Consider the following 10,592-nt stretch of genomic DNA (forward strand, 5'->3'; position numbering starts at 1 on the left):
CAAACAAGACCATAAGAGAGCGAGGCAGGAGACATGGAAAAAACTGAATGATGTTTGGATCTGGAAAGCACAGAAGATCCAGATGGAGAAGCAAAAGGCTTCTGCATCAAGCTTTGCTCACTTCATATCAAACACAGTGACGTAATCAAGCTAAACCACATCTCCATAGAAGAAAACCGATGCAAATCAGCGAACTCAGAACTGATTTTCATAAGCATTCTGAGAAACTATGCCTCCACTCGATTCACAGGAAACGCATCACATGGCTTCAATGTCTTCAGTCCTATTGGTTAAACCTTTCTTAAGTTTTTTTTTGGGTCAAGCCAAGGGAGATCAAGCTGCTTGTGCACCAACACTCAGTCAAGCCCGAAATTATTCATACCCCTGGCAAATTCTGACTATAAGTTACTTTTATTGAACCAGCAAGTTTTTTTTTTTGACCGGAAATGACACAGGCTTCTCCCAAAAGATAATAAGATGATGTGAGGCATCATTGTGGAAAAAAAATATTTCTCAGCTTTTATTTACATTTGAACAAAAAGTACCATGTCCAAAATTATTCATACCCTTTTTAATAATCAATAGAAAAGCCTTTATTGGCTATTACAGCAATCAAACGCTTCCTATAATTGCTGACCAGCTTTTTGCATGTCTCCACTGGTATTTTTGCCCATTCATCTTTAGCGATAAGCTCCATCTCTTTCAGGTTGGAGGGTCTCCTCGACATCACCCTGATCTTTAGCTCCCTCCACAGATTCTCAATTGGATTTAAGTCAGGACTCTGGCTGGGCCACTGCAAAATGTTAATGTTTTTGTCTGCTAACCATTTCTTCACCACTTTTGCTGTGTGTTTTGGGTCGTTGTCGTGCTGAAATGTCCACTGGTGCCCAAGACCAAGTTTCTCTGCGGACTGCCTGATGTTGTTGTTGAGAATTTTGATGTATTGCTCCTTTTTTATGGTGCCGTTTACTGTGATTAGGTTCCCTGGTCCACCGGCTGAAAAACACCCCCAAAACATTAGGTTCCCACCACCATGTTTGACAGTGGAGATGGTGTTCTTAGGGTTGAAGGCTTCTCCTTTTTACGCCAAATGAAGGCTACATCATTGTGGCCAAACAATTAAATTTTTGTTTCATCTGACAATAAAACAGAAGACCAGAAGTCTTCTTCTTTGTCCAGATGAGCATTTGCAAAGGCCAAGCTGGCTTTTGTGTGCCTTATCTGGAGAAGTGGTGTCCTCCTTGGTCTGCTTCCATGGAACCCAGTGGTGTGCAGTGTCTGTTGGACTGTCTGCCTTGAGATGTTGCCACCAGCAGAGCCCAGATTCACCAGGATGGCCTTGGTGGTGATCCTTGGATTCTTTTTTACCTCTCACTATCCTCCTGGCCAGCACAGCTGTCACTTTTGGCTTCTGACCACATCCTCTGAGATTTTTCACAGTGCGGAACGTCTTGCATTTTTTAATAGTACTTTGCACTGTAGCCACTGGAACTTCAAAACATTTAGATATGGTCTTATAGCCCTTTCCTGACTTGTGAGCAGCCACAATGTGCAGCCGCAAGTCCTCAGTGAGCTCCTTTGTCTTAGCCATGACTGTTTCTGTTTTTCACCTGTTGAATTGATTAAAACAGCTGTTCCCAATGAATCAGGGTAATTAGGATAATTTAGAACAGCTTGGACTATTTGGAATGGTATAGAACTTTGGATTTCCCATAGACTGTGACAGTTTGCAAAGGGTGTGAATAATTTTGGACATGCCACTTTTTGTGAAAATGTAAATAAAAGCTGAGTAATATTTTTTCCCACAATGATGCCTCTTGTACATCGTCTTATTATCTTTTGGGAGAAGCCTGTGTCATTTCCGGTCCAAAAAAAAAAAACTTGCTGGTTGAATAAAAGTAACTTTAAGTCAGAATTTGCCAGGGGTATAAATAATTTTGGGCATGACTGTATGTCCAGCTCACTATAACAGGATATTTACCTTACATACTGGACTAATGCCGTCAGCTGTAGACGTCTAAAACTATTCTTCAGAAATCTGTGCAAATAAAGCTGTCCCATTCATTTGGCCTGAGAGCCAAATACAATACAAAAAAATAAATAATCTTGGTCTCTCTCTGGAGGTTCCAGTCCACCCACTTGCACAACACTGTATCCTTAAAAGGACAGATAAGCTGCATATCCAGACAGACAGGCCTGAATTCTGCTAAATTCACCCTGGTGAACTGTGCTGCTTCACAGGCCACAGTTTCATCTCCAGAAAGTTACAGTAAAGCTAACCACTCTTCTTAACAAAAATCTTGCATCATCCTGTGAGTTCTTTGGTTTCCCAGCATGCACTACACATTTGTGGTCTTCCCCATAACATCTCAATGACTTTCAGTTTTAACCTCAAGTCGATTGAGGGACTCATTCAATCATCGCAGTCACTGATGTTTGATAGGGGTGTGTAAAATCTTTAACTAAGCAAACATATAACATATTTGTGATGTAATCAGAAATATTTACTTAAAAAAAAAAAAAAAACTTTTTTATATCCAGTAATGATAAATTATTATCATATAAAATATATTTACATTTAGCATTAGAAAGAAAAGCATTGTAATAAAGACACATAAATAAAATATATTTAATATCTAGTATTGCCCTGAAAAGATGATCAGAGGGTTAATCAAATCGAATACATCAAATATTATATAAAAAATTAAATTAAGATCTATTTTTTTTATCTAATATTGCCATGACAAGACACACATATACACACCCATTTATTTTATTTTTTCAGGGCTGTACTAATAATTTATTCCATATAACACAATAAATAATAATGAATGAAAAAAAAATTATGGGCAGCATTTGAAAGAAAAACATTTTAATAAAGATACTTAAAATACATTTTATATATATATATATATATATGTCAAATCTATTTTATATCTAGTATTTCCCAGAAAAGATGATCAGTGTTAATATACATAAAATACTATATAAAAATAAAAATAAGATCTAATTTAATTCTAATATTGCCATAAAAAGACATTTATATGGAATTTATTCCATATACACACACAAACACAGTGAATAATATTGAAATAAAAATAAAAGAAATATGATTTGTCAAATAAATGATAAAAATTAATGAATACATGAACAAAAATAAAATAAAATAAATAAAATTCCAGTACTGCCCTGAAAAGACAACAAATAAATATATATATATTTCATATCTTGCAAAAAGATTTTCTTTAGTAATATGGCTCATAAAAGTGATTTGTGTTGTTGTTTTTTTTGGATGTTTTTTGTGGGCAGTATTAGCTAAAAAAAAAATTACATGTATTAAAAAAAAAACTTAATTATATAAAAACAGATATTGATTTCTAGCAAATACAAAAAATATATTACTATTGTTAGTATTATTCATTTAGTCTTTTCAGGGCAGTGCTAGACATAACTTCAAAACATGTTTGTAGGATTTATTAACACCTATAAAAACAAAATGCATTTTTTTAATAATAATAATAAATAATATATTAATATATATTATAAAAAATATGGTTATTGTTGTAAATGACAGTAATCAAAAATTAACCATGGGTTTCCTACACTAGCCATAGTTTAACCTTGGTATTTATAGTAAAACTATGGTTACACAAACAGCAATCAATCTGCCCAAAACCATGGTAACTACACTTTTACTATAGTAAAACCATGGTTAATTTTCATAAACTACATTTCAAGCCTAACACATGTCAGCATCATCACTCCTCTCTACTTTGGCATCAGTGAGCTCTGAACAGGAAGAAAGAGACGTCAGGAACTGGACGCACGTCTCTTCTTTCTCTCTGCTCCTTCATTCCCTGCATGAGTTTCTCCAGTGGAAATGCTTTTAGCAGCTCACGTCCCTCAGGACCTCAGAGCGCCGGACACAGCAAGTCCGACATCTAATTACTCTCTCACATTCGTCCAGCAGGAACCAGCAGCCCCGATAAGCCCACGTCCCCACGCTGCCTCCGAGACGAGACCCCGGAGTGTCATTCGCTCGCTCAGCCGTGATTCCTGTGAGTTTGCACAGGCGATAAGACACTGACTGCTGACCGACGGACGGATGAATGAATGGACGGACGGACGGATGACTGGGGGTTTATTTAAATGAGATTCCACAGCAGGATGGAGGAGACAGAGGGGCCTTGTTAAAGAAATCAACAGACGCACACTCTCCCCGTTTATTAACACAGGTTACTGAGGCTTTACGAGTCATTCGCGACATTTTAGTACAAACAAAACTATTCAAAGATTTGCAAAACATTTGCACGACTTAAAACTACACACACATTCCTGCTCAAAGTGACCTATAAATATCGAGCAGACTTATATAATGACCATTTCCTGTTTTAGTCTGTGTGTATAGTACAAAACTGCTCTCTCACCAAACTGCTTCATAAACACACGTTTGAAACGTGTACATGCGTGCATGTTAAATATTAAAAGGCGTTTTTGAGTATTTCATGCTCAGATTCAAGGAATATTTTATTAAAAATCAAAATGCTGTCATTATTTACTCACTCTAATGGTAACCCAGACATTTCTGATTTTTAGGTGAATTTTTAAAGAATATCTTGGTCAGTGTTTTCAATGTAATATAATCGTAATTTGTATATATGTTTATATATAATTTAAGGAAAAAAGCACCATACTACAAGTCTTCTGCAGTGAATCGTGTATGAGGAACAAACTGAAATTTAAGTAAATATTTGGGTCAGTCATTTGTTTACTATTTGTAACTTTAACTTATTTAAAAAAAAATAAAAAAAATAAATTAAGTTTAAAAAAAAAGTAAATGAAGAAAACTGCAAATAAAAAGTATAAAGTAAAATAAAAAATAAAAAGTTAATTTAAAAACAACATTTACATGCGTGTAGTTATCCTTAACATACAGTATTGATGTTATATTGTTATTATTATTATTATTTTGTTCCATGTAATATATGTGACCCAGGACCACAAAACCAGTCATAAGGTTAAATTTTACAAAACTGAGTTGTATACATCATATGAAAGCTCAATAGATAAGCTTTCTATTGATGTGTGGTTTGTTAGTATAGGACAATATTTGGCCGAGATACATCTATTTGAAGATCTGGAATCTGAGGGTGCAAAAAAATCAAAATACTGAGAAAATCACCTTTAAAGTTGTCCAAATTAAGTTCTTAATGCATATTACTAATCAAAAATTACATTTTGATATATTTACAGTAGGAATTTTACAAAAAATCTTCATGGAACATAATCTTTACTTAATTTCCTAATGATTTTTGGCATAAAAGAAAAATCAATAATTTTGACCCATACCATGTATTTTTGGCTATTGCTACAAATATACCCCAGCGACTTAAGACTGGTTTTGTGGTCCAGGGTCACATATGTGAATTTTATTTACTGCCCAAAATTATTAATTATTATTATATAAAACATATTTAAAATTGCATGGGTAGCATTAGAAAGAAAAACATTTTAATAAAGATACTTAAAAATAATTAAAATAATATAAAATATATCTTTTTTTTTTATATATCTAGTAAAGTAAAGTAAATAAAGGTAAAACTTAAAAAAAAAAAAAAAAAAAAAAAGTGTGTGTGTGTGTGTGTGTGTGTGTGTGTGTGTGTGTGTGTGTGTAATTTTTCTCAACATACAGTATTAAGAAAAATCTCTAACACTCCTAAAACTATGACAAGTATTATAAAAAGTATAAAAATATCATAGATGTCTTTGAATCTTTTGATATGATGATGTGATACTCAGTTTGTGCTGCGGTTTTCTCATTAAAAATTATGACACTTCCTGGAGGATGACATCATTAAGGAAGTGGCTTTTGTTAGTGAAAGAGATATTGCGAAAGACTAAAAGAATAGAAAGTGATACTGAGGACAGACCTACGATCAATTAAAACAGTATTTCCAACAAAACTGATGCTTGGTTTAAAAAGTAGGAATAGTTTTTTTTTTTTTTGCATGTTAGTCAGTACAGCATATGAAATGCTAGAAACTACAAAATCCACTTATAGCAAATAGCTCACAAAATTCACAAATCGGACTGCTTGATTCTCACTCAATGATCCAGTCTGTTTGCCCCAAAAAATATATGATGTGACTTCAGAATATTTGGAAATATTGCACAGAACCAGAAGTCATACAAAGTACACTTTATATTCAGAATACAAAGAAAAAAAAAATTATATATATATATATATGTATATGTGTGTGTGTGTGTGTGTGTGTGTGTGTGTGTGTGTGTGTGTGTGTGTTTTAGTCCTAAATTTATGATCAGGAAAAATTTTCAGGAAATATCACTGTCTCTCATAGTTACATGGTGAGTTAGACAGGCCCCATCATTTTAAGGTAAATGTGTTTAAAAGTCTGAAACATCTGTGTGTAACTCCAAAGAATGACACTACCGAACACCTTTTTTCTATAATTAAACGTTTTTGGGAGTTATTCCATAACGTTTAGTTTTTATTTGTGTATAACTGTTCAAAACTGTGCTAGCTAACCATGTGCTGATTAGCATCTTTGAGCTAGGTTCAAAAGTATCTAAAATGTCAGTACCAAAACAGTCACGACTAAAACATTCTGTGAAGTTTCGGTAGTGACATCTTTGTTTGTTTGTTTTTTTTTGTTTTTTTTTTTGGGGGGGGGGGGGGGGTTATCCCATAAAATTGTCACGACCAAAGCATTTGGTGTTTCTGTAGTGACATCTTTGTTTTTTGTTTTTTGGGTGTTATCCCATAAAATTGTCACTACCAAAACAGTCATGACTGATACATTTGGTAAAGTTCTGGTAGTGATATCTTTGATTTTTGGGTGTTGTCCCATAAAATTGTCACGACCAAAGCATTTGGTGTTTCTGTAGTGACATCTTTGTTTTTTTTTGGGTGTTATCCCATAAACTTGTCACTACCAAAACAGTCATGACTGATACATTTGGTAAAGTTCTGGTAGTGATATCTTTGATTTTTGGGTGTTATCCCATAAACTTGTCACTACCAAAACAGTCATGACTGATACATTTGGTAAAGTTCTGGTAGTGATATCTTTGATTTTTGGGTGTTATCCCATAAACTTGTCACTACCAAAACAGTCATGACTGATACATTTGGTAAAGTTCTGGTAGTGATATCTTTGATTTTTGGGTGTTATCCCATAAACTTGTCACATTTGGTGAAGTTTCGGTAGTGACATCTTTGTTTTTTGGGGGCTGTTATCCCACAAAATCGTCACTACCTAAACAGTCATGAGCAAAACATTTGGTGAAGTTTCGGTAGTGACAGCTTTGGGTTTTTTTTGGGTGTTATCCTACAAAATGGTCACATTTGGTGAAGTTTCGGTACCGTAATAGTCACGGCTGAAACATTTGGTGACGTTTCGGTAGTGACATCTTTGAATTTTGGGTGTTATCCCATAAAATAGTCACTACCGAAACAGTCATGACTGATACATTTGGTAAAGTTCTGGTAGTGATATCTTTGATTTTTGGGTGTTGTCCCATAAAATTGTCACATTTGGTGAAGTTTCGGTAGTGACATTTTAGATTTTTGGCTGTTATCCCATAAAATTGTCACGACCAAAGCATTTGGTGTTTCTGTAGTGACATCTTTGTTTTTTTTTTGGGTGTTATCCCATAAAATTGTCACTACCAAAACAGTCATGACTGATACATTTGGTAAAGTTCTGGTAGTGATATCTTTGATTTTTGGGTGTTATCCCATAAACTTGTCACATTTGGTGAAGTTTCGGTAGTGACATCTTTGGTTTTTTGGGGCTGTTATCCCACAAAATTGTCACTACCTAAACAGTCATGAGCAAAACATTTGGTGAAGTTTCGGTAGTGACAGCTTTGGGGTTTTTTGGGTGTTATCCTACAAAATTGTCACATTTGGTGAAGTTTCGGTACCGTAATAGTCACGGCTGAAACATTTGGTGACGTTTCGGTAGTGACCTCTTTGAATTTTGGGTGTTCTCCCATAAAATAGTCACTACCGAAACAGTCATGACTGATACATTTGGTAAAGTTCTGGTAGTGATATCTTTGATTTTTGGGTGTTGTCCCATAAAATTGTCACATTTGGTGAAGTTTCGGTAGTGACATTTTAGATTTTTGGGTGTTATCCCATAAAATTGTCACGACCAAAGCATTTGGTGTTTCGGTAGTGACATCTTTGTTTTTTTGGGGGTGTTATCCCATAAAATTGTCACTACCAAAACAGTCATGACTGATACATTTGGTAAAGTTCTGGTAGTGATATCTTTGATTTTTGGGTGTTATCCCATAAAATTGTCACATTTGGTGGAGTTTCAGTAGTGACATCTTTGTTTTTTGGGGGCTGTTATCCCACAAAATCGCCACTACCTAAACAGTCATGAGCAAAACATTTGGTGAAGTCTCGGTAGTGACAGCTTTGGGGTTTTTTGGGTGTTATCCTATTAAATTGTCACATTTGGTGAAGTTTTGGTACCATAATAGTCACGGTCGAAACATTTGGTGACGTTTCGGTAGTGACCTCTTTGAATTTTGGGTGTTATCCCATAAAATAGTCACTACCGAAACAGTCATGACTGATACATTTGGTAAAGTTCTGGTAGTGATATCTTTGATTTTTGGGTGTTATCCCATAAAATAGTTACTACCTAAACAGTTACGACCATACATGACAATACATTCATCCAATACATGTACCGATACATTCATCATTGTTTCAGTAATGACAAAAGGGAACACATAATCCTTTATTTGGGGGAAATAAACTAAATGCAAGTACGGTTATGCAAATTTTAAGCATTTTATTATGTTTTAGTACTGTTTTAGTGTGTGGGTTAAAATTTTGTAAAGTAATGTGGTCGCTACCAAAACATCACTGTCACTACGCAATATGTGTGACGACCGAAACATGGGATGTTTTGTAAAAAATAAAATACACTGATTTAAATCTAAGATGTTATGATAGTGTTTAGTTCAATGTATATTCAAAGTATTGAATCCTTAGGTTTGAAAACAGTATAAATAACTTTTTGCCTTTTAATTCAATTTAAATTTGAAATAATCACACTTTAAATATAGTTAAAATTGTAACTGCTATTGATTTACATCTAAAAACTATTTAATAAAATGGAAAAAATATATATACATACAATAAAGATAAGATAAAGTAAGCAGAATCTTAAAATGTCAATGTAAGACTTCTTTGTTTGGGTAGTGACAAATTTGAGGAGAGGACAAATATTCTAAAACTTATTAAAAATACAATTTGAGAATTAACTGCACAATTACTAGAAATGTATAGCTTGGATATTACACAATTTCCATACATAAAAGTTTTTTGGAAAAGGACATTTCTTTCAAGACGTTTCCAGCTCTGACTTTGATCTCACTATATAGTAAAAAACAACAACTCTGGTAACTAGGCACTCTGGTCTGAACTAAAGTTACCATGGTAAACCATTGTAAGGGTGTTCTAGTCAACCGGACAGTGTCCCCGGGTTGCTTAGCAACAGAACCGCTGGAATAGAGAATCAGGGTTAACCGGATCGTGATGGTATTTCATACCTGCTCCTCCTCAGCGCTCAGACGGCCGGCCATCCTCTGCTCTCCCCGCTGGAGGACCTTATTAAAGCTCACACAGCTGTTTAGATCGGACTGTAGAGATCAGACTGGGCTTTTTTAGGCCCGTTAGCAGCGATCAGGCTAACAGCAGCAACAGCGCGACACTCGCGCCGTTTTCAGCGGCCCGCCACTTCAGCAAGGCATGCGACACAGCGGCGCGTTCATGATCCGGTCCAGGTTCGGTTGGATCCACATATAGATATTTTTTACACACATACACTAATGGTGCTCCAGCGGAGCTTCGGTCCGCCTGCCTGTGTGACGAAGCGAGAAATTCATCACGGTGCTCCGTCGAAAGTCGTCGAAGGCCGGTCAGTTTGTTTGGAGGTCTGGTATTATATTAAACGATCGGCTCCGCGTCATCCGGGAGCTTTAAGACGCTATAACGTGAGAAGGCGAATGAAGATCAGGCGCTCCTGAAAAGCAACAGCAGTAAAAAGATGAAAGATGACGCTCCCTCTGCTGGCCACAATGGAGAACTGGAAACTGAACGACGCTCCTCCTCTCCATTCATAAAAACCTCGAGGAGTCCGAATCTTTGTAGCGAATCGGTTCGTTCGAACGGCTCCATTCAGTGAAGTGATTCAAAAACGGATTCTTTTTTTAATAAACGGACGTTTTTTGTTGTTGTATTTATATGAGTTCATGTGCGCCAACTTACGTGTTATTTTTCTAGTACAATACATATTTTGTTTAATACAGGTATTGGTGTCTTGTTGTAAGTTTATGATTACAAGTGAGCCGAGTGATTCGCGGATCACTTTTAAATATTTAAGAATGATTCATTCGCGAACCAAACGTCATTCACACACAGACACAAACATACACTTATGTAAATGATGACATATTCTTCTAATGTTTTCATAACTAACTAAATGTATGTTTTCTAATTTAACACACTTAGATTATTTTCTTGTATTTTTTTTAAATAAACGGAT

At 35.2% G+C, this 10,592-nt stretch overlaps 1 protein-coding gene across 1 annotated transcript in view; it reads right to left on the minus strand.

Annotated features, from left to right (window-relative positions):
* The window catches only part of ptpn9a (protein tyrosine phosphatase non-receptor type 9a), a 30,709-nt gene extending 20,348 nt beyond the window's left edge, over nucleotides 1-10,361 (minus strand). Inside the window, exon 1 of the mRNA XM_073831756.1 lies at nucleotides 9,598-10,361. Within this exon, the coding sequence (XP_073687857.1) occupies nucleotides 9,598-9,630 (33 nt within the window). The 5' untranslated portion in view covers nucleotides 9,631-10,361. The remainder of the gene's footprint in view (nucleotides 1-9,597) is intronic.
* Nucleotides 10,362-10,592: the final 231 nt, after the last annotated feature.

The sequence above is a fragment of the Garra rufa genome, chromosome 25 (assembly GCF_049309525.1).
Source record: "Garra rufa chromosome 25, GarRuf1.0, whole genome shotgun sequence".
Taxonomy (NCBI): domain Eukaryota; kingdom Metazoa; phylum Chordata; class Actinopteri; order Cypriniformes; family Cyprinidae; genus Garra; species Garra rufa.